This window comes from Micropterus dolomieu, linkage group LG04 (assembly GCF_021292245.1).
Source record: "Micropterus dolomieu isolate WLL.071019.BEF.003 ecotype Adirondacks linkage group LG04, ASM2129224v1, whole genome shotgun sequence".
Classification (NCBI taxonomy): domain Eukaryota; kingdom Metazoa; phylum Chordata; class Actinopteri; order Centrarchiformes; family Centrarchidae; genus Micropterus; species Micropterus dolomieu.
In genome coordinates, this window is record NC_060153.1 from 1890707 (window position 1) to 1913022 (window position 22316).

At 40.5% G+C, this 22316-nt stretch overlaps 2 protein-coding genes across 2 annotated transcripts in view; one reads left to right on the forward strand and one right to left on the reverse strand.

Annotated features, from left to right (window-relative positions):
• Window positions 1-22316, reverse strand: part of ncf4 (neutrophil cytosolic factor 4) — a 33675-nt gene that overhangs the window by 3560 nt on the left and 7799 nt on the right. Inside the window, exons 4-9 of the mRNA XM_046047010.1 lie at window positions 20713-20783; window positions 19828-19955; window positions 17167-17215; window positions 5027-5125; window positions 2326-2477; window positions 1478-1543 (exon numbers count right to left, since the gene is read on the reverse strand). Coding sequence (XP_045902966.1) covers window positions 1478-1543; window positions 2326-2477; window positions 5027-5125; window positions 17167-17215; window positions 19828-19955; window positions 20713-20783 — 565 coding nt within the window. The remainder of the gene's footprint in view (window positions 1-1477; window positions 1544-2325; window positions 2478-5026; window positions 5126-17166; window positions 17216-19827; window positions 19956-20712; window positions 20784-22316) is intronic.
• Window positions 5034-22316, forward strand: part of pvalb7 (parvalbumin 7) — a 43291-nt gene continuing 26008 nt past the window's right edge. Inside the window, exon 1 of the mRNA XM_046047011.1 lies at window positions 5034-5247. The gene's annotated coding sequence lies outside the window, so the exon portion shown is untranslated. The remainder of the gene's footprint in view (window positions 5248-22316) is intronic.

Here is a 22316-nt window from a genome sequence, read left to right on the forward strand (position 1 = left end):
TGACAAAGGTCATCTGTACATCTCCAGAAGAAACACTAAATGAGGAAATCTGCTCTGCTGTGCAAAGATCGTAGAACATGCTTTAATTTGTAATTTAAATGACAATGACATGGTGACAAAGGTCATCTGTACATCTCCAGAAGAAACACTAAATGAGGAAATCTGCTCTGCTGTGCAAAGATCGTAGAACATGCTTTAATTTGTAATTTAAATGACAATGACATGGTGACAAAGGTCATCTGTACATCTCCAGAAGAAACACTAAATGAGGAAATCTGCTCTGCTGTGCAAAGATCGTAGAACATGCTTTAATTTGTAATTTAAATGACAATGACATGGTGACAAAGGTCATCTGTACATCTCCAGAAGAAACACTAAATGAGGAAATCTGCTCTGCTGTGCAAAGATCGTAGAACATGCTTTAATTTGTAATTTAAATGACAATGACATGGTGACAAAGGTCATCTGTACATCTCCAGAAGAAACACTAAATGAGGAAATCTGCTCTGCTGTGCAAAGATCGTAGAACATGCTTTAATTTGTAATTTAAATGACAATGACATGGTGACAAAGGTCATCTGTACATCTCCAGAAGAAACACTAAATGAGGAAATCTGCTCTGCTGTGCAAAGATCGTAGAACATGCTTTAATTTGTAATTTAAATGACAATGACATGGTGACAAAGGTCATCTGTACATCTCCAGAAGAAACACTAAATGAGGAAATCTGCTCTGCTGTGCAAAGATCGTAGAACATGCTTTAATTTGTAATTTAAATGACAATGACATGGTGACAAAGGTCATCTGTACATCTCCAGAAGAAACACTAAATGAGGAAATCTGCTCTGCTGTGCAAAGATCGTAGAACATGCTTTAATTTGTAATTTAATTAACCTTCTCTTAAAGTCTAATTTATTAAAATGACTTTCATAAAACATGCCACAAATGGTTTACAAAACAGAGGTCAAACATCACAAGTCACATTTTCTGCTTTTTCACTGATGTAATTTTGACACAAAGAACAAGAATTAGGAAACTGGGAAAAGGCTTACGTAACATTGTTAACGTTTTTATGATGCGAAATTATGAAGGTTTTCATCACAAAAATAGTATAACTGTCACATGCTCCACTGCCTTCAATTCAAGCCTTCGTTTAATACTGCATGTCAGCTTTATGTTCCATTATCACATTTTTTGGAAGGCGTTGTAATTCACTCACAGGTGTGAGGTAGCATACAATCATTTCCCCCTCCGCAGCCAAACAACAGCTCTTAACACCCACAAAATGGATCCTCACATGTCTCTCAATCACAGATTCCCGCATGGGTGTAAATTAAATAAAAACAGGACATACAACACACACTAAATGTCCATCACATCCTTTGTTTCTCCCTAAAATGAGCTATACCGCTACTGAAAAAAATGATATCAAGTTATAGGTTTGAGGTTTGAGGTCTAGATTTTGGTATACACTTACCTCATACGAGACAGTAGATCCTTGTACGTCGGCTGGATAGTGAGGTCCTCTTGCACACACACATCTCTGTAAGAAGGAACAATCAAGCAGATTTACAAAATTTAGACCAGCCTGAAAGATTCTAAAGGTGTAATTGCCAGATATGTAGCAATAAGTAGAACAAGTTCACTCAATAAAAGATTTACTGTTTGAATTAAGAAAATCCAAAACATATCTGAAGGCTATTAAGATTGTGAAAATCCCTCCCCACAGTCGAACTGCTTTATGCACAGCATTCATAATAACACTGCTGCATTGTTGCATTTGTTATTTTTATTAACACGAGCTATTGAGGAATATGAGTACCCCTGCTGTGGAGTGATTCACTTTTGATTTTGTTGACTCAAAAATCCCTTTAATTTCAGAGGGAAACAAAAAAAAGCATTCAAACCTTTACATATTACAACAAGTTACAATCTAAAAAAGGCCCTTTAGTGGTGGTTTGACTAAAACTGTACAGCAGATCATAAAGTCTGAAGTCTGGGGTGCTGCGTTACCCTTAACTTACTTTTCCCTACAATCCTGTCCCGTTAATGACGTGGAATGCATGGTGACCAAAAACACAAGCATGAAATCCCTCATCTTTTCACATTTTCAACTTATCCAAAGAGTCAGACATATTATGTGAACCTGACACTCAAAACACTTTTTACCTCTTCAAATCAGAATGTCCAATTCTGCATTACAATTAAATTACAAAAAAAGAATCAGATCCACCTAACAATAGACATCCTGTTAACTCATCACTATCAAGTTATTAATTACTCTCATTTCCACACACATATACTCAGACACCCTTCTGAACAGACCTGGTGTCGACTCCAGATGGGGTGAGCAGGAAGCAGCGCAGACAGCTGTAGGTGTTGCCTTCACCCTCAACTTCTGGGTCACTCTCTGGGAGGGGCTTGATGATCTTCACAAAAGATTGTGGGAAAATACCTGTTTGATTGTTCACTGTGCCCTGAAGAGAAGACAGGAGGACGGAAGAGGGAAGAGGAGAGAACAGAAGATAAGAGAAGAAGGATAAAGAGGTGATGAGATACAACATATGGGTGTCATTCCAGAGGATGGAGTGATAAGGGACTGATGTGAGGATGAGATGGGTTGATGATTTAAAGAATAGAAACACAAGAAAGCAGCATGGACGTGCATCTAGAGAGACATTTTCCAGGCTAATTAGCCTGTTCTTAATATCCTGCTGATGTTACAAGCACTCAACACTACAACAAAGCCTTTTGACTACACCCCTGGTGTCTTTGCTTGTGTGTGTGAATCTGCAAAAACACACACACGGCAGCACAAGGCAGTTTTGTATAAAAACAGCCATGTGATCAGGCAGGGGTAAAATAAATTCATATTTGAAAGAACAGTTTAAGCATACAAAAACCTTCCTGTGAACTGGAGCTACAGCAGAGGGGTTAGTTTCTCATTTCTACAGCTTCATCAGTTAGGTTATCCTATGCACAGTTTACTGAGTTTAAAATTACACCTTTAAGTCTTGGGTTTTGGCCACACGTCACATAGGCTGCTCATCAAATAGAAAGTCTCAGATTTTCTCTGGGAACCCACAAACTGTTCAAGTTTCTCTCCACTGGTGTGTTTAAAACATTTACCTTGATGCACCAGTCTGCCAGTTGGATTTGTCACGTTTTCCACCCACAGCCGCTCTGTCTACTGACTAAATCAAAGGCACTCAGTCAACTTTTCACAAGTTGTAAGTGTTGCATTAACCTCATCCACCCCAAAAAACAAAACGCTTACGCTAGCATGGATGCAAAGTTGCCAAAAAAGAACAACAACATAAGAGTTTTGCAGTGTTGAACAAGGTTATCATTATCAGTCTTTTCTGTTACAATTTTTAGATATCTCTAGAAAGCCAGGGGCAGTATGAGTGCATCGTCCTCCCCCTCCATTTTGATTTTCACTCTCTCTCCCACCACATCAGCTTCCACCTCCTCCCTCTCTCCCACTCACCCACTCCCGGCTTCTTTCTCAACACCTTACACATTTTTAAACAACTCATTCCCTGACCTTTCTTTAAGTACTTTGTGACACTGCAGAATGTCTATGACAATAATTTGAAGGCACCAATGTTCCAGTGTTACATTTTTATGTTGAGCAGCTAATTAAAATGTCCCACATCCCATTTTTGGACGACGACAGTGACTTACACGTGACAGTTGCAGTGTATAATCAGGACATTTTGTTCATTAAGTAATTGTTCCTTTAAAGGAAACTGGAGCAGGGCACCTCAAATCACAACGGTGGAGCTACTTTGTGGTCACTGCACTCAGCTGCTGCAATGTAGGGATGTTATGATTTTTAATAGTTGTTTTTAATTTTAATTAAAATTAACAGTTTGAAGGACTTGTGAAGAGACTGTTTTGTGTGTTTCCGTTCCTGCTTATTTTAAACATTTGGCAAGGTAAAGATAATAATACAAAAGATCATCAAAAAATCATTAAATAAAGCAAAATGGAAAATATACTTCATTGTCATCCTAAAACAAATGACAGTGACCTACTGCTATAACAGCCTCCAGCCTTTCTACAATATGTTATGGCCTGGCTGCAGGGATCTGCTCAGCATTAGTGTGGTCGGCCACTGATGTTGAGTGAACAGGCCTTGGTGAAAGGTGGCATTCCTGTTCATCCCATAAGTCAGGTTTCTGTGCGGACCAAGGGTGGTCTGTGTGGTCTCTCATAGACATGGGTAGATAACAGTTTACTTCATGCAGACCCTCGTGGCCACACAGATGCAGAAACTATAAACTCCATATACTTCTGGCCATCTTTTGGAAGAGAAGAAGAGGACGTGGTCGTGCAGCCACTCATTAAGGAATCAACGCAATCTCCCTCAATTCTCCTCATTCTGTTTTCATTCGCTATGAACTCAGTCCCTCACTTTTCATCTCTTTCCCTCCATCTCTCTCTCGCTCTCCTCTCTGCCTCTCTCTTTTGTCCGTCTCTGTCTTTGCCTCCCTCCGATTGTTTGCTTGCTTGCTTGATTGATTGCTTGATTGATTGATTTTATTTATGGACTATATAATATATATATTTCTAACATAGTCCTAAATGTTAGAAGACAAAGGAAACCCAACGAGGCACAAGACATTCCTAATAAAACATAAAAACTAAACAACTCAATCCTGATATCCCAAGGAACATCACTGTAATTTATATAAAAAATAATTCCCCCATCAAAAAACAAGAATAGCTAAAACAACAATGTAATTTCATTATACATCTGTTATTCTGATCCATAAAAAAGTCAGTAACCTCATTTCTATAAGCCCCTCTCGTAAAAACTGCTCTCTTTTTCTCTCTTCTTGGCTTTTGGTCTCCTCTCCCCTTCCACCTATTCTATCTATCTTTTCCATCCCCCCCTCTCATTCTCATGTGTCTTTCACTGCCTTCCACTCTCCCACTCTTTCCCTCCCTTTCTCCTTCTCTACCTCTCTCCCCCTCCCTCTCTCACTCTCCTACTCTCTCTCTCTCTCTTCGTTCTTACCTCCAGCCAGTCTGCGTTGACTCGTTGCAGCAGAAAGATCACCTCTCCCCTCTTCAGGTTCAACTCCGTCTTGTTGTTGCCGCGAAAGTCAAACATCACCTGGGACCCACACACACACACACACACACACACACACACACAAGTCAGTGAGAGGAGTGAAGAACGAGAGGAGAGAGACGGACACACTCAACAAAGAGAGAAGAGACGGTGAGAGCGGAAAGGTAAGACTTAACACACTTTTTGCTAATAGAGAACAATGTGTGAGTTAATAAGTGAGACAAAGAGTGAGGCAGAAGAGATGCAATTTCTTTTTCAGTTTGGAAAAACATTAAGATTTGTGAGAAAATTATCAAATTTATACACAAAAGGAGTGAAGTTTGGAGCGTAAGAAGAACCGTGTGCGTGTGCATGTACAAGGGTGTTATTGTGTGAGAGAGAGACAGAAAGACAGAGAGAGAGAGAGAGGGTCAGAGAGAGTGAAAAAAAAAGCAAGAAACAAGAGATGTAAGAGAAGGATCATTTCATGTGTTCAGTTATGCAGCTGTTTTATGTCTGTGTTTGTGTGGAACTAATAACATATTTAATAGCAATATGTTTAACAGTATTGGGAAATCCGTGTTAAGTGTTTGAAAGTGTGAGTAAGTCATGATTGTTTGCATCATCATGTAGATCATTTTCTGAAATGTATGTTATCTAACACTTGACTCATCGATTACTGATTGACCATTTCAGCACTACATTCATGCATGCAGAAATGTGTTTACACAAAATGTACTGTACTGGCTAGGAATAGTTAGGTATTTTTGCATCTCTGAGTGTGTGTGTATGTGTGAGTGTATGTCTGTGGGCGATGAAGTAAAAAAACATGTAGAGGAGTTTGCAAAACTGGTACAGCCTAAGGAGATGCCACGCTGCAATGCGAGAGTGAGTGTGTGTGTGTGTGTGTGTGTGTGTGTGTGTGTGTGAGAGTGAGGAGGTTTGATGCTCAACCACCCTGGTTAGCATCAGTGTGGCTGGAATAAAAGCATGCCAGAGTTGAATTTGCATTTGAAGTAGAACTCAGTAGAGTCATTACCAATGCTTTAAACCTTTTACAGTCCTTTTGCAAAGACACTCCTCAAACAGACAGGTGATAAAGTAGCTTATTACACAAACACACACACACACACACACACACACACACACACACATACAAGCACAAAAGCATTCCCAAATGCAATACAATAATATTTTCACTGTGTAATGACAAAAAACCTTGGACCTAAAGCAAGTGCACACTCAAAAAGAGACAAAAAAAGAAAGAAAGAAAGAAAGAAAAATTATATTGGACTAAGAAATTGGGGAGCGTATTACAGCCACAGTAGGAGAGCAATCACTAGAGATGGTAACACTAAAAGAGAGATGGAGACTCAGAAGAGGTACAGTGAGACCAAAAAAGAACGAGGAGCGGTTAAAGCAGTGGGAGGGAGGTGAAGAAGAAGAGGAGGAGGTGGTGGTGGAGGAGGTAGAGGAGGAGGAGAGAAGAAAAGTTAAACAGAGGTGCAGGGCTGTAGAGGGCTGGTAGCTGTTTTCATGTGGTTGTTTCATAGCGAGTGACTCTGTGATAATCCTCACAGGACAGTGAGTGCATAGGTGTCATTTACGCCGGAGACGCTGGGTACATGTCCCCACCATATTTTGTAATGGCCATCACTTTTTGAAAGTATTAGTAAAAAAACTTCTTGAAAATAGCTTGCACCAAGAAATGTTAACTAACAAATGAAAATGCTTTGAGAAAGGTTTATTTGCACATTAAGAAAACATGCAATGCAATTTAAAAATATTAACAAAATACACCGTAAATTGGAGCAGAAAAATGTCTCCAGAATACAGGAAATTACAAATTTGATGCTCAACCCCCCCCCCACACTCATATACTTATCAAATAATAATTCAAAAGAGTGTAAAAAATGTTGTCATGCATCGTCACGTCTCATAACCCAAATGTATCATCACACCCCTTATCTGAGCCCTTATGTCCCCATCACTTGCACAGTGAGTGTGAGTGTGTGAGTGAGTGAGTGAGTGAGTGAGTGAGTGAGTGAGTGAGTGAATGAGTGTGAAAGAACGTTTGCCGTCTTATAGTGGTCGACCAATATGGATTTTTTCAATGGCTGATGCTGATATTTAGAGAGCAGGTTGGCCAATGGCTGATATATAATGCCATTATCAAAACAAAGAAAAGTCATGTTTAATTCCATTATATCATGGAGAGTAAAATCTAATATACAAGGTTATCTTAGCCATTAAAGTGTTGTTTTAGATTAGAATAGAAAAATACATTTGGTTATGTCGTAGATTTCAGAACATGTAAGGGAGAGTGGGGTACAGTTTGTCTGAAGTAATAGAATTCAACTGCATAAAAACATATATTTAACGCAAGCCAGAAATGGTTTTAGATTGGATTTGCAGTAATTTGTGTGTCTACAGAGAAATGTGTTAACAGTTAGAAAAGACAATGACCAACCCGTTTTTACTCCCAACTCGTCACATATGGACGCATGGTCAAGACCAGTTGGAGTTAGTTACATATTTATTGTTGCTAACTAAATGTTGAAAAACAACGCAAAAGGGGTACCCGGTGCGTTAACAAGCGACGCCAAAGGGTATTGACCAATATGTGATGAGTCAGGAGTGAGAATGTGTTGCAATGACAGGAAATTTAGAGCTTGAAACGTTTTCACCACCTTCCTAAAACTCACAAGAGGGAGCCCTGATATATTTCCACATCAGGCACACTGACATAGCTGCCTGCAGACGTGTCCGCAGATATTTTCGGCCTTGTGAGTGCAGGCATTGGCCGATACCGATTATCTCAAAATGCCAGATATCACTACTTTCTTGTGTCATGGGTGTAGAGAGAATAAGTAAGATAAACTACTGTTGTCAAATGACCATGAGTAATGTCAAAAGTGTGGCTTGTAGCGGTGAACACACAGATAATCATGGACTTTGCAGTTCTCCTCAGCTCTATAAATTGTTTTAGAGGGATTCGGCTCATTGTTTTGGTTTTATGGCCCATGACTTTACTATTTTCAGGGGTATCAACCACTAGGAGGAGCAACACTTTGAACAGCTACAGGAAATGTCAGAAATGCAGCAGAAGAAGAGCAACTAAGGTATCCGTTTACAACTCAACTGTTGTAACAAAGACAGTGGAGAACAGCTGCAGTTCCTCTTCAGAATACTCAGCATTAGCGTTTTGTCTTTCACATCAATCCAGTTCCTGTATACATCCTTTCCCTTGTGCAGGGTCACATGATTTGAATCCTGTGCAGGAAAGTCAGACTCAGCCATTAACAATTTTAAGCCCTATATCGAGACATTTTAATGGAAATATATTAAAGGACATGGCTAAATAAAATGCTACAGGTGTGACATGTTGAAAATCTTAAGGTTTATTGCTTTGAAGTATCTATTCAAGTGGGTATGTGTCTGTGTGCGAATAAATGACTTAATGTACAAGAATGTGTGTGCGCGCGCGCGTGTGTGTGTGTGTGTGTGTGTGTGTGTGTGTGTGTGTGTGTGTGTGTGTGTGTGTGTGTGTGTGTGTGTGTGTGTGTGTGTGTGTCTACAGAAAATGAGACAGACGCTGATGGCAGATTAATGAAGCTGGGGAAAGAGGGAGCTGGCTGGATTAACAATCCATTGAGATTACCCTGACCCTGAGGAGACACACACACACACCTTCACATACACACTCTTTGAATTTAGGGCTGCTATTTTTATTGCATTATTCCAGACTCTGTTTTAGAATAGTGTTGACCCGCCGCTAGCTGTAATTTATAGATGATGTAAAAATGTGTTGGAGGCGATATGCTACTATCTCCAACACAAACACCAAATATGATGTGACAAAGCAATTCCCCCTCTCTCTATACCTCCTTTCATCTCTCTCTCTCCCTCATCCCATTTCTTCACTATCACATAATTTCCCCTTGTCTCTATTTCAGTCTGTGTCTTTCATCCAATTTGTTTTTTCTTTCCCTCTCTGTCTTCCTCTGTGTCTCCATTAATGGTTTAGCCAGCTAATCAAGTCAGGTGGTTGACTTGATGAGTGAACTGTAACAATTCAGTGCTGTGGGTAATACTACTGTAATGTAGTTAGCATATGCCAATTTACTTTAAACAGCTGAATAAAAGGAACTAACTGTGCATCAGTGTTTAAATATCTAGCTAGCAAAGATAACTTCACTTGGGGACTAAAGTAATGTAAAATGTTAAAAAAGGGTGAAAAGGAAAAAGAATCCAAATAGTGACCCATTTAACAATTATATAGATTATAGACAGCAGACAAAAATACATTAACATAGCAACTCAAACAAGCCCATCATATAATAGCCTACTGTTAGCCGGTTTTTGATTGTAAGGGTGGTGTATTTTGTCTTGTTTTGCCCAATTTGTCAATTAGTAGCAAGTGACATATCCATCCTGCCAACTGTTCTACACATACTAGAAGTTGAGAGTCTGAATTGACATTTATCATGACAGTAAAAGAAACATGCAGATTTAAGAGTTAGTTCTGTATGTCAACTTACAACAGCGTGTACAGCTTCGACTCCCATGTTTCTGTACTCATGTTCATGGATGTAGGTAAGTAGATGGCTAGCTACTGTATGTAGGAATGTTATGTCCCAATTTTAATACCGCCAGCAAAACTCTGATTGGTGGGCTGTTTTATCAGCTGGGGAAACAGCGGGACCAAATGGATTTCAATGAAGGCCCTGCACAATCCCACACCCAGAAATGTTTTTAGTTATGTGTGCAGAGACTCAAATATGTGGGCAGCATTTCAGAACCAGGCTATTACTATTACTAGTACTTTTAATCTGGACAGATGTTGAGATCTGTTGCCAAGTGTTTGACGGACTAATAAGCAATGCAATTCTTATGCAAAGGCACTCCCTATGAATCAAAGAGCTCGATTCTATGATTTACAATACCTCCTCTCCCCAGTAAAGGGCCGGCCTCTAAATGCAGCCACACAACCCTTGGGTTCAGCCAGCCCCGGGAGCAATCATCCGGTGCAATTAGACTTGCGCCGACCCTGCCTTAATGAGCTTGTTAAACCCTCAGCTAATTAGTCTGGCAATAGGAAGGTGACATTTTTTTTCTCTCCCTGATGTCTAATGAAAGTGTATTTTTTTAAGTAGATGGCCCACTTCCTAGAAGGCCTGGAGTGAAGGATCATAGGAAGATATTCATGTATATGCATATAAGAAAGAGCACAGGTTGCAGAGGTTGTGTTTGTATATCTGTGAAGGTCACTTCTGCTTCTCAGCTGCCACACACAGAAACTACAGTGTGCATCAGCAAATCCCATGTTCTGCATTAATCAAGAACATTTAATGTGTACATATTTGATTTCAAAACCTGCCTTCAAATCGTGAAATTGTGCATGCATTTTAGTTTTAATGAAAACATCAGTGGGTACGCTAAACTTAGGGACTAGACTTCTTTTAGGCAAAGTAAAATGCATAACAATGCTATGCTGGGCTTAATTTCTTAATCAGGAGAACTGAGGCTGCTGTTCATGCAGTTAGGGGGAGAGAAAAAGTCACAGAAAGCATCAGAAATCCCCATCGTTTTCCTTCTGTCTGTGGATTGCTGCTTCAATAGAGAGAAAATGGAATTAGGGCTGACAGTTCTATTTACAACCTCGAAAAGCAAACATGGTGATCAGACAGAGCACATTCAACTCACAAATAAGATCCGATTGGACAATGGGAAAAAAAACACATATGACGTCAGGCACTTTGCTCTGAGTTGAAGTTTTTTCAGCTCGAGGCTTTCAGAGAGCTCCTGCAAACACAAGATGTGCTCCAAGTGTTGAGGCCCCCAGGACCCCAGAAGTGCTGCATATAGAAAACAACTGGAAAAAGAGGCCTCTCATTGCAAAAATGGCACAGTGTTCTGTTTCTCTGTCTGTCTGACAATCTCCTCCGCTCTGTTTCAGTTCTGTGGACAGCATCGCACCTACACACGCACCCTCTAATTTAACTAGACTCATTTCAGTATTTCACAGCACAAACGCCCATTTTCTTAGCTTTGGGGCTTACAGTAATCATATGCCAAAATATTTAGACACCAAAAAGCATTAAACCACTTGCATACAGTGCATTTACTGGTAGCATATATGTGGGGCTTGCAGATTTTGATAGTGACAAAGGAGGTGCTGGATGCAATCAAATAGGTTCCGGTCCCAATCTGGGAGGTCCCGTATCGTGTTCGAGCAGGATCACATTGCACTAAGCAAATTTGATTATTGCTGTGATGTAGCCTACTTTATATATTTGACCCAACTCCAGCTGACATAGTGAGTGTATTGCCTTACTGCTTCTATGTCCTCATTTTTCAGTGCAAGAGTTGGTTGGAGACTTTACACTCAGCAAATTTGATTATTGCTGTGATGTACTTTTATTGCTGTGATGTACATTTCATAAATCTGTGAAAATTCTACAGGTCATAGTTATCCAAGGACGGTTAAATCAAGGGCAACTGGACTTGAATGAAGATTTTTCACTTCTCATCCGAGAGGCTTCTTCCTTTCACCTTCAGAAATGAAGAAGGCTCCTGAATGAGAGTATCTTCAATCAAGTCCAGCTGTCCTTGATTTGACTTTGTCCTTGGGTACATTGTATATATATTTTAAATGCATGGTATGTTGTGTTCTTTATCAGTAGTTCGTAAATGTAGATGTTATGGCAATTTATGTATTTTTGTAAGTCTGGGCCTATTTTCACCAGCTAGTCTCTATCTTTGTCTGTCTGCTGTGTAGTGTCAGGCAGGTGACATCCAGTGAGTTTGTAACAGGTATGCTGCTGAAGACTGCTTCCTGCTGCTGCTGGATACGAGGCTAATGGGAGTGGTGAGAGTGCACGAAACAGTTAATTTGCTGTGCAACTAAAACTAAGGTTACAATACGGTAACCCTAGTTCTATAAGCACAGGCTGAGCCCTCTACTGGACCCTATGGGTACTACCTCCTCCAATCACACGCACGCACTTTCCCACTGAAATTTTATTGTGCACGTAGCCGACCAATAGGACGTCGCTACCGATATGTGCGTGCCTCAGCATCCGACCGCCTCTTCAGCAGACAGCGTCAGAGCGGCAGGGCTCATCGGTAGAGGGCTCCGCCTGTATAGAACTAGGGTTACCATATCGTAACCTTCGTTCTATCTCACACAGGCTCCGCCCTCTACTGGACTCTATGGGTACAGTGGGTAGAGCCTGATGACTGTCCGCCCTAGCCGCGACAAGCCAAAGTCCACCACACCAACCTGGTCGGCCACAGCCAAACAACACATCACCTAGTGACAGAGTGGTGGGACACCCCTGAGAAGGTCGCTGGACCAATAGGGGCCTGACCATTAACACCTGGACTGCCCTGTCTTCTCACTGGAACGTCAGGCACTGCCAGTGTATGTTCCCCCTCTACACCCAGTAGTCACCAGATCCTCACTTTTCAGATCCTAGGTCGCACTTGCGAGCAGGATCCTGAGAAGGAGCCCGATATATCAAAGAGATAGAAACGCACAAACGGGCACAGTAAGCGCCAAGATGCCATTGTGCAGATCTCTTCGACACACACTCCGCTGAAAAAGGGTCGTAGACACTTCCACGCTTCCGAGTGGAATGTGCACACACAGCTAAGGGTGGGTCTGTTCCTGCCCGTGTCCAAGCTTGGGAGATTCACTCACAAAGCCAGCTGGCCAGACTCTTCTTGGACAGGGTTTTACTGACTGCACTATCACTGAAACCGCAGGGCGGACCGTTAGCTTAGTGTCGCTGAGCGCGGCGGCGTGGGCCGTGCAGCTAACCGTTAGCTTAGCGTCAGTGAGCGCAGCGGCGCGTTCAACGCGGCTAGCTCAATGGGATGGGGTTGGTGGTGGGGAGTTAGCACTTTTAAGAATGTAATGTGTTTCTAATAAACAGTTTAACATTCACAAGCATCACCACAGTGTACACACAAGCAGCATATGTAGAACAGTGGCTTTGTGAACACAAGGCCGCAGGGCTGGACTCGTCCGGGCAGGACATAGGTCACCTCGCCTGGGTGCAAAGATAATTTTCTAGAAGTGGCGACTCCATCCGTGGAGGTGGTGAATTCAGTGAGCAGTTCGCTGAAGAAAAAAGGATGCTGAGGCAGTAGGGACACTGCTATTTATACGTCACGCACGTATCGGTAGCAACGTCCTATTGGTCGGCTACGTGCACGATAAAATTTCAGTGGGCAAGTGCTTGCGTGTGATTGGAGGAGGTAGTACCCATAGAGTCCAGTAGAGGGCGGAGTCTGTGTGAGATAGAACAGTGAGATACAACAGCTAAAATGCTCAGTAGAGCTGCAGAGTTAAGGTTTAATTATCTGCAATTTCACCACTGTGATTCGTTTTTACATTAGACAACCATCAGATCTATTGTTAATTTATACAAAATAGAGTAGTGGAGTAGTTGAGCCTGAGTAAAGACCCACTTAGCCTGCTGACATATCAATGTATCATCTTAACCTTTACTTTCATTGTTTAAACTAAATGCGTATAAACATATCCACTGAGGTAAACTGGTCTTGAATGTTCTTCTAAACTCAAGTATCAAACCTGCTAAATCTTCAGTAATTTCATCACAATGGCTCATATCCATGCGTTGTACGGTCATATTTCTTCCTGACGAGGACTAAGCGTACCTGGATATCAGCTTTTTTGGCTCAGGCAGGTCTTTATCTAAAATAGGATCTAATTTCTGCTCTAATGGCTCTCTGCAAAAGAAGAAGGGCTGAGCCTCGGTCGATTAAGACCTGCTTGATTTTCAATTTTCTAATTTTGTGGTCTTTTTTCTTGCATTTTTGCACTTCATCATTTTGACTCTCTAAGATACTGTCTGCCTCTTTTCTCTCCTTTATCTCTCCCTGCTTCTTTGTCTGTCAATCATCAATTTTGTCACATCAGACAAACCAGCCCTACATCTTGTGCACAGCATAAAATCATGCTAACTGAAAGTCCCATTGACCTTGTTTGGAGCTCATAGTGCCACAGCAAACAGCAATTACTCATTACACTGTTTGGGGCTAAGCATGAGCTAATACTAAGTGGAGTGGAATGAAGTGTTGTAGCGTAAATGCTTATGCTTGCACCAGCTCTACTGTGACAAATACCCGCACTCTCCTCTTATCCATCAGCCTCAGACCAGCCATTGATCATTGTTTGGATGGACTTTTACAGCCACGTCCCTGCACTGAAAAAACACATGGCAGGACACACACAAACACAAAGAGGAGCACTAATTTTTTTCTCAGAGAGAAAGAGAGAAAGCTAAAATAAATGTTGAGTAGGCTGGTTGCTTCGTGAGTAGCGTACACCAATGTTTTACTTCTGTGTGGGAGAAAGGGGCGGCAAAGAAATAGAGAGAGGGAGAGAGAGAGTAAAATGGAGATGTTGCTGTTAGTCTGGCAATAAAACACCACTGAAGTGTGCAGAGATACAGAGTGTGTGTGTGTGTGCGCGTGTGTGTGTTTTGAAAGAGCCGTATCGTTTTTTTCTTTGTAGTGGAAGGAAGAGTTAAACGCTTTTTCAAGGGGATGAAGCGCACAGAGTTCAAGAGCTGCAGAAACACACACTCTTCACCTGCAGACATAAACTGACATTGAAGGGTCACATTTAGGTCAGTTTATCAAAGAGCAAGCAGACACCAATTTTTAAAGAGATTGGACTTATTTTTGTCAAGATACACAGGGCAGAGTGATTTCACGGCACATAAGCAAATTTCTTTATCATACTTATTTTTCGGTTACTGAGCTGTGTGTGTAAGTCACTGAATCCAATCATGTATTACCTTAATAACCGTCTTTTTGCCTAAAATATAGTAGTTTTGAAACACCTGACAGTGTTAAGTGTTAACCAGGTTTAAAGACAAACTCACCAGAGCAGGGTTAGTTGTAACACTGTGTAACTATCTATCCATCCATTTGAATATAAACTATCTATCCATCCATTTGAATATAAATCCATGATAGACCATGATTTAGATCAAAAGACATCTCTCTTTCCTTATGATGATTTTCATGGATGGAAAGAGATAATATCCACAAATATCTATACTTGCAAATATCCCCTATCTACTTCTCTCACACGCTGCATCCAATGTAGTCTGCCGAAGTCTCCCTCCACTGCTTGTTTGGATGGGTGATTTGCAGGCTGATCAACATCTCACCCCTCCTGTGACTCATTTGACTGCATGTGTATTCAGAGCCAGTGAGAAACGGACTTTCAAAATAATAATAGTAATAATAAAAACTGTGTTATCGTAATTAATTAATGCGTTACTGACTGCTCTGTTTTACACCGCCGCTGACTCCACACTACTCAGGAGCCGCAAGTGATCAACTGCTTCATTTTGGAATCTTGTTTCTGCCATGGGACAACATACATGGCGGTCATGTTAGTGCTGGTGGATTCCTTTGTTAGCATTTTGACTTTGAAATAGACATTTGACATCACTGATGTTTTGGAATTTCCTAGATTTGTCTCCATTTAACCTGTCTACTCTGTTTACACCTTGATAAGTTAACCTGCACATGGTCTCCCCTTCATACAACCACTCTCATGCATACATGCTGGACATGTGTGTGCCATGTGACTTTTGGTTTCATATGGGTTTCATCTGAGTGAAAGTCAAGTGTTTGACCCATCCATCCACCCCAACCTTATCTCTACATGGACTTTGTCACTCTTTATACGATGTAAAAAAAAAGTGTGTAATAACGTAATAGAAATTTCTTAAGAGGTTGGTACATTATTCACTCGACATCTGGCGGAGATCTGCACTCTACTGGTCGCACTCTTCTAGTTTTCTTGATTTCAATCGATTAATTGTTGAGACAGTAATGAAAAATGTCCCTCTCAGTTTCTCACATCCAAGCTGACATCGTCAAATGCATTCCAAAACAAACCAATGTTCAGCTTACTATGATAAAAAAAAAGTGAAAAGCAGCATTTGTTTTGCCTCCAAAATGAGGTAAACAATTAATCAGTTATCAATATAGTTAATTTTCTGACATTTTCTAAAGGATTAGCTATATTTTAACCTGTATCATACTTTTTCAAAATGTTTTTAGAAATTTATAAAATAATAAGGCAGACTACTGCATTACAGTCAAGTCACAGTTACTAAAGGCATTTATAATGGTTTTAATTGAGAGTGCATTTCTATCTTTCTGTTGACCAATTGAAGCTATGTCTCTAAGGGTCCTCAAAGGATTAGAAGTATGTGTGTGTATGTGTGTTCAATGGGACTGTGCTGATTGTCCAAAGAATAAAAGCCATTTTTACCTCCTTGGAGAATTTAATTGGCATGTCATTACCATGTTAACCTCTGCCTTGACTGTGCCTTCTTGCACACCTGCATCTGAACCATACTAGCTACACAACCGCACAAACACACACCTTCTAGCTGAAACGACCACAGACTATAAACACTGGTTCTCTTCCCTTTTCTATGGAGCAGAGGATGTGAACAGAATAAAAGTGAGGGGATGTGAAGGGAAAGACGAAGAAGGGGGTGAGATGGATGAGGGATAGTCACAACCTTGAAAAAATATATAGGGAGGGGAGCGGAAAAGGAAGGGACACATGTAAGGGTTGTTAAGGGGAAGGGAAGGAATGGGAGGAGGAGAAGAAGGAGAGGGAGGCTAATCCGAGATGGATACAGAAATTAAAAAAGGAAGTGAAGCAAAGCGGGAACTATTGATGAGGTCAACAGAGTCACAAGCAGGAGAGAGGAGAAAAAGTGTGAAACAACACTTGACAAGTGAAGACATCCTTTTTGATTTGTCACATCAGTGAAATCATTGTGTATGATTCTTTTTGGTGTTTTGGTGTGTTTTTATGTGCCTTGTTTGTGAGGGTCTCAAATTAATGTGGTGCCATGGGCAGGGCTGTGTAATGTTATGTTTATGTCAAGGGAGCTGAAAGGATCACATGTTATTTCTCGAGGTGATGAAATGCATTCTGCATGGGTGTTTGACTAAAATGTTGTTGCTTTGTGGGTGGCGATGAAGATCGTAACCAAAGTAACAACAACAAAAAACAATGTAACTACACATACCTCGGCCCTGGGGGAGGAGAAGATGTCCATCTTTGGTTTGACTGTCTTCCTAAAAGACAAGAGGGACAAAAAAAAGTTGACAGTTACACAGTAAGTGAACAGGCCACTTCCTACAAACTGCAGGTGTAATCAATAAAAGAACGCCTGCCTGATATCAGACGGAACTGTCAACTTGTTTCACTCCAATTCCATCTTCAGTCAGACATTGCTACTCAAACTGATTTCCGTGGGGGATTTGATTTTCCGTAACCAATCACTAGAGACCAATTTATCCGCAAAATCTAATCTAAGTTGACACTGATGTGCAGTAGCCATGCCAACATACTGGTTTTGTTGGGGTTTTAAGAGTGGAACAGAGCACAGTACAACCAAGTAACTTACTTTTAATGGATTTAGAACAGCCTTGATAGCAGCGTCTATCTTGTCTTTAGCAGTCACAGTTGTTGTTATTACTCCTCTTTGGTTGCGGCGCACAGCTTAACAATGCTTGAAAACAGCTTGACAACGGCGTTAGTCCCCCCTCAGTGGATCAATCGCTTTTTTAAAAATCACATCCATGTCTTGATGCCAGATCAGAATCAAACAGCTTGGTGGAGTGGGAGGATTCAAAGGTCTGGTACCAGGCATCCTTGATGTAAGATGAACATCTTATCATTTAAGGCCTTTTAAAGTGTAAAATTTTGGCCTCTTATTATTTCCTGCCACACCAAATCTCTGTATTCTTACCCATACTAGCTCTAGATATAGCATAGTCCGTCTACCAATTTGGGCAGACTGAAATATCTGAACAATTATTTATTGGATTGCCATGAAAACCGAACAGACATTCATGTTCCCCAGAGGATGACTCCTGATATTGGTGATCCCCTGACTTTTCCTGTAGCACCACCATATTGTTGACATATTTGGTTCAGAGAGAAATTATCTGACAACTTTTAACTGGATTAACATGGAATTAAACTTTAGCCTGTTATCAAGCATTTAGCTCAAAGCACCGTTGTGACCCGGTCCAGCCTCACTGAGCCACTAGTATGGCAACTGAGTCTTGTTTAAGTGCAAAATAAGTGTAGTGGAGTCTAAGATACTACATTTAAGTTTAAGACTATGTAAGTCTAATCAACTTTATTTTTGCATTTTTAAATAGTTTTGTAAAGAATATGGAAAATTAAAATACAACTTGACACAGCAAGAAAATATAGCCAGTGGTATAACAGTGCAAGGAATTTTTTTGCCAAGGTTCAACAAAGCAAGTCATAAAAAAATATTGTATTTACTGTAAAATATTGGAACCATGTGACACCATGTGTAGGACACAGTATGTGGCAACATTGGAAAGAGGAAATGTCACAGTTCCTTGTAATATTCCAACACACAACACCGATCATATGTATAAATAAAGGCACGTCAGGTGCAAGAGTAGAGGAAGTAATGGGGGTCTACCTTTGCATAATTTCCTGTTGAGAGAGTCCCTCTTTACCACATCTCCTGCTGGTGTAATCTGACCACAAGGAAATGGGCCAATCAGAAGCCAGAATAGCCGTTTTGAATGAGGAAGTAGACCATAAAAAAAGGGTAACAAGCCTCTGTTGAGTTTTCTCGATACCAAATTTATGTCCTTAGCTCCATCAGTTCCTTGCTGCTTAACTGCATCCATTTATGATGTGAGGGAGAGATGCAAGGATAAGATGGGAGGAATCGAGACAGCGCTTTTTTGCCAAATGGGACATCATCATCAACTCAGGACAGCTATGTTTTGATTGAAATAAAATATTTATGACTTGTTGCACAGCTGTATCACCTTTCACTGTGCTAGAAGGTGATTTTTCAGTATTTTAGGCTGTGGTTTTACCATGAAAAAGTAACATACTAAATGCTGTATCTCTAGATCCACTCATACACAACAAACTGCTTGTTATTAAGGACAATTTAAACAAAGATTTAAAAAAAAAACAACTGAATTTTGCTTCCATTTTGATTTCTTCTGTGTAACTGAATTTTCAGTCCAAATGACCTCCCTTGTTCAATATACAGACCTAATAGCACTCATTTACTGTAGATGGAAAGCTCTGTAACGAAAGCTGCATGGTTGTAAGTTTTCTTTTAGCGTCCATAAAATGTTACAAGAGTCAAGTTCTAGAGGCCAACAGAAGTCAGCAATGTATAGGGTATAGAGCCAACATATATAAATAAAGGAGTTAAATTCGATATCAAAGTACTATAAATTAGTATATAAGATTACAACAATTTCTATTTTAAGTCAGTGATCATCAGTTAATCAGAGGTATATTATAAATAATGTTTTCAGACAATGTCACTGTAGGGTCTCGGTCAATTTTGCTTAAAATCTTTCTATTTCTAAATGTACCTGGGAAAAAACTATCATTAAAATGCTAACAACTTCAAGTTACCCGTTTAATTACTTATATAAATAAAATAGTCTAAGCATCTCAGGGTTTACGCATTTGGAAAAAAGTCCACTCTTTCCCTTTTTAGGGCCCTTTTTGTCTCAACTAATCTGAAGCACTGATAAAAATTTATCTTGAGATTCCTTCTTATGTTTAGTCACATCTAGCCTGGTGCTCATGGGGTTTAGGTAACTGCCTAGCGTTACTCCCAATCACTCTCTTTGTGCTTGTTAGCATTGTGTACAGGGGGGCTTACACTTTGCGGGTGGGTGGGCGGAGACGCCTGAGGGCTCGTGGTTTATGCTGGCTGTCCTGGTCCGTCTGGTAGAAAAACATCCTGAGAGCTTCGTCGAGCAACAACCATGTTGGCAGACTCAGCAACCTCTGGGAGAGAGCAGAGAGATGAAGAATGAGGCTAGAGAGATGGGATGGGGTTGGATAACAAGAAGGAAAGGAAAGGAGTAGAGTAAAGAATGATCGAAAGACAGACAATGAGGCAGTGTTTGAGGTGGAAGATGGGGAAGACAGATGGATAAAGAGGAGAGATGGAAAAAGAGGGAAATCAGGGTGACTGGTTAGAGAGGCCTGCGGAGACAAGAGGGGTGTAAGGAGAGTGGGAGTTTGATGGAAGAGGAGAAGGAGAAGTAGGGTAGTGGGAGATTTGTGTGAGAAGGGTGAAAGAAGTGGATGAAAGAGAGGAGATGAAGTGAGAAAGATTACAAGTGCAAGGCGAGCGAAGGCGAGAGAGTGTGGCAAAGTGGGAACCACGTAGGTTGAGGGAAAAAAAAGAGTACAGCAGAAAAGAGAAGTGAGTGAGTGGGAGACAGAGAACCTGATCGTGTTTTTAGCGATGGAGCAACACCGAAACATGTCAAAAGTCCCACAACTATAGTCAGTCAGACGTGATGTGGGCACAGGGCAGAGCAAAGAGAAGAGAGCAGCAACGCCTACATGTTGAGCTTGATCTGCAAACTACTGCCGAAATATCCGAGTCAGTGCTTATCCACCTACTGCATCGTTCAGCCCACTAAGTTGTAGGCTTCTGCACTGTGTGCGGCAGAAGATACCAAGCATGCCAACAACTCAACAACCTTTGTACAAAAGAAAAGACTGCAACGTGCATAAAATTAAACATGATTACCTTCATGTAGGTGTTGAGTTCAGGGATTCTGCTCTCTGCAATCTCCTGCTTGTTGCCAATGAAGACTTTTCCTAAACAGAAACATAATCACAATAAAAAAGGTGCAGCACTAAAATCACCAGGGTTCAGATGTATAATCAAGGGCTACATAATTTCCCACACATACTGTAAATTAGTATTTATAGAAGAATGTGCACACTTCACAGACACTGTACTTCAGACCAGGCGAACAGACGTTTCTCTAGAGCAAGCTCAGCATGCTATAAATGAAAAAAATAAGGTGAAAGACTGAATCTAATATGCAATGTTAATCTTTTAGGCTCTATGCCAATTTCACTGACTGCATATGATTATTTTGCAGTCTGCCCACCAATAAATATAAAGATACCCTGTGGAGTTTTTGTTATGAGCACAAGGATGCACCTGCACCCAGGCAACATGATATACATTCCTGCGCTATTCCACTTATTGACATTGGCTGTAACATGCAAAGAGGCTTAGCTTTGCACAAACTAAGGCAGTGAAGCAAAAATGTACTAGCAGGCAAACATGGCCATGTTTGTATTGGCCACACTACAAAAGTTCTTACATTGTTAACCCCAAGAAGAGGTTTGGTATGAAACACTGACAGTAAACATAACTATGATTATGAAACATGTGATGATCAAATGAATTATTGACACTTTAAGTGGTATTAAAAAAAAGTATACAGGCATGATATGACCATGTCAGAACATGCTAGGCCTTGTTAGAGGACCTCACCAGTGGGATTCAATGAAATTGCATTTTATCTTTGGCATTATTTTTATTGAGAGCCTGTAGGAGCAGACTGAGGTATTCTTAACAGTTGATTAAAGGCATGTGTACAGTACGTCCATATATGGTTGACTGGGAGTGGGACTCAGGCCTGTGCACACAATTTTATTTTGAATGAGATTTATAAAACAGAATCATCATTATGATGGCTTTATAAATCTGATGAAGACAGTATGTATGCATATTTTTGTATTTGCAGAGTTTTTCATCTGTACAGATGTTTGCATCTGGCCCTGAGAGTCAGTTGTTTTAAAGTCAATTTTGAAGTTAAAAAGAATGCCATATACGGTAGCAATACATATAATAATTATCATTTTTCAATCAAAACCACATTTTGTCCAAACTACGGTACACAAACACTCCTCTAAAAAAAGACACCCTTCTTAAGACTATGGACATATTACCATTTATCCCTAATATCACACCAAGTCCAGTCAGAAATTATGAGGCACAGCGCAGACTCCAAATGCTCTAAATCAGGCCCCTCAACAATTCATCCAAGGCCATCTAACACTGCTGTTAAATCAAATTTAGCACAGTCTTAATGACCCTCAGCCACAATACTCAGCCCTCTCTCCTCTCCCAATTTCTTTCATCTCATTCACTCTTGAGCATGATAACTCACTCAATCACTCTCAGACACAAATTCACTCTTTTACTCACTCGATGAATCATTGACTAATCTGTTAAACTCCCACTATTTGCTGTGACCTTGAATCTATCGCAGAGTAGTTCTTATTTCTATTTTCTGTAATAACATCTATGTCGCATTTAGGCCAAAGTCTGAG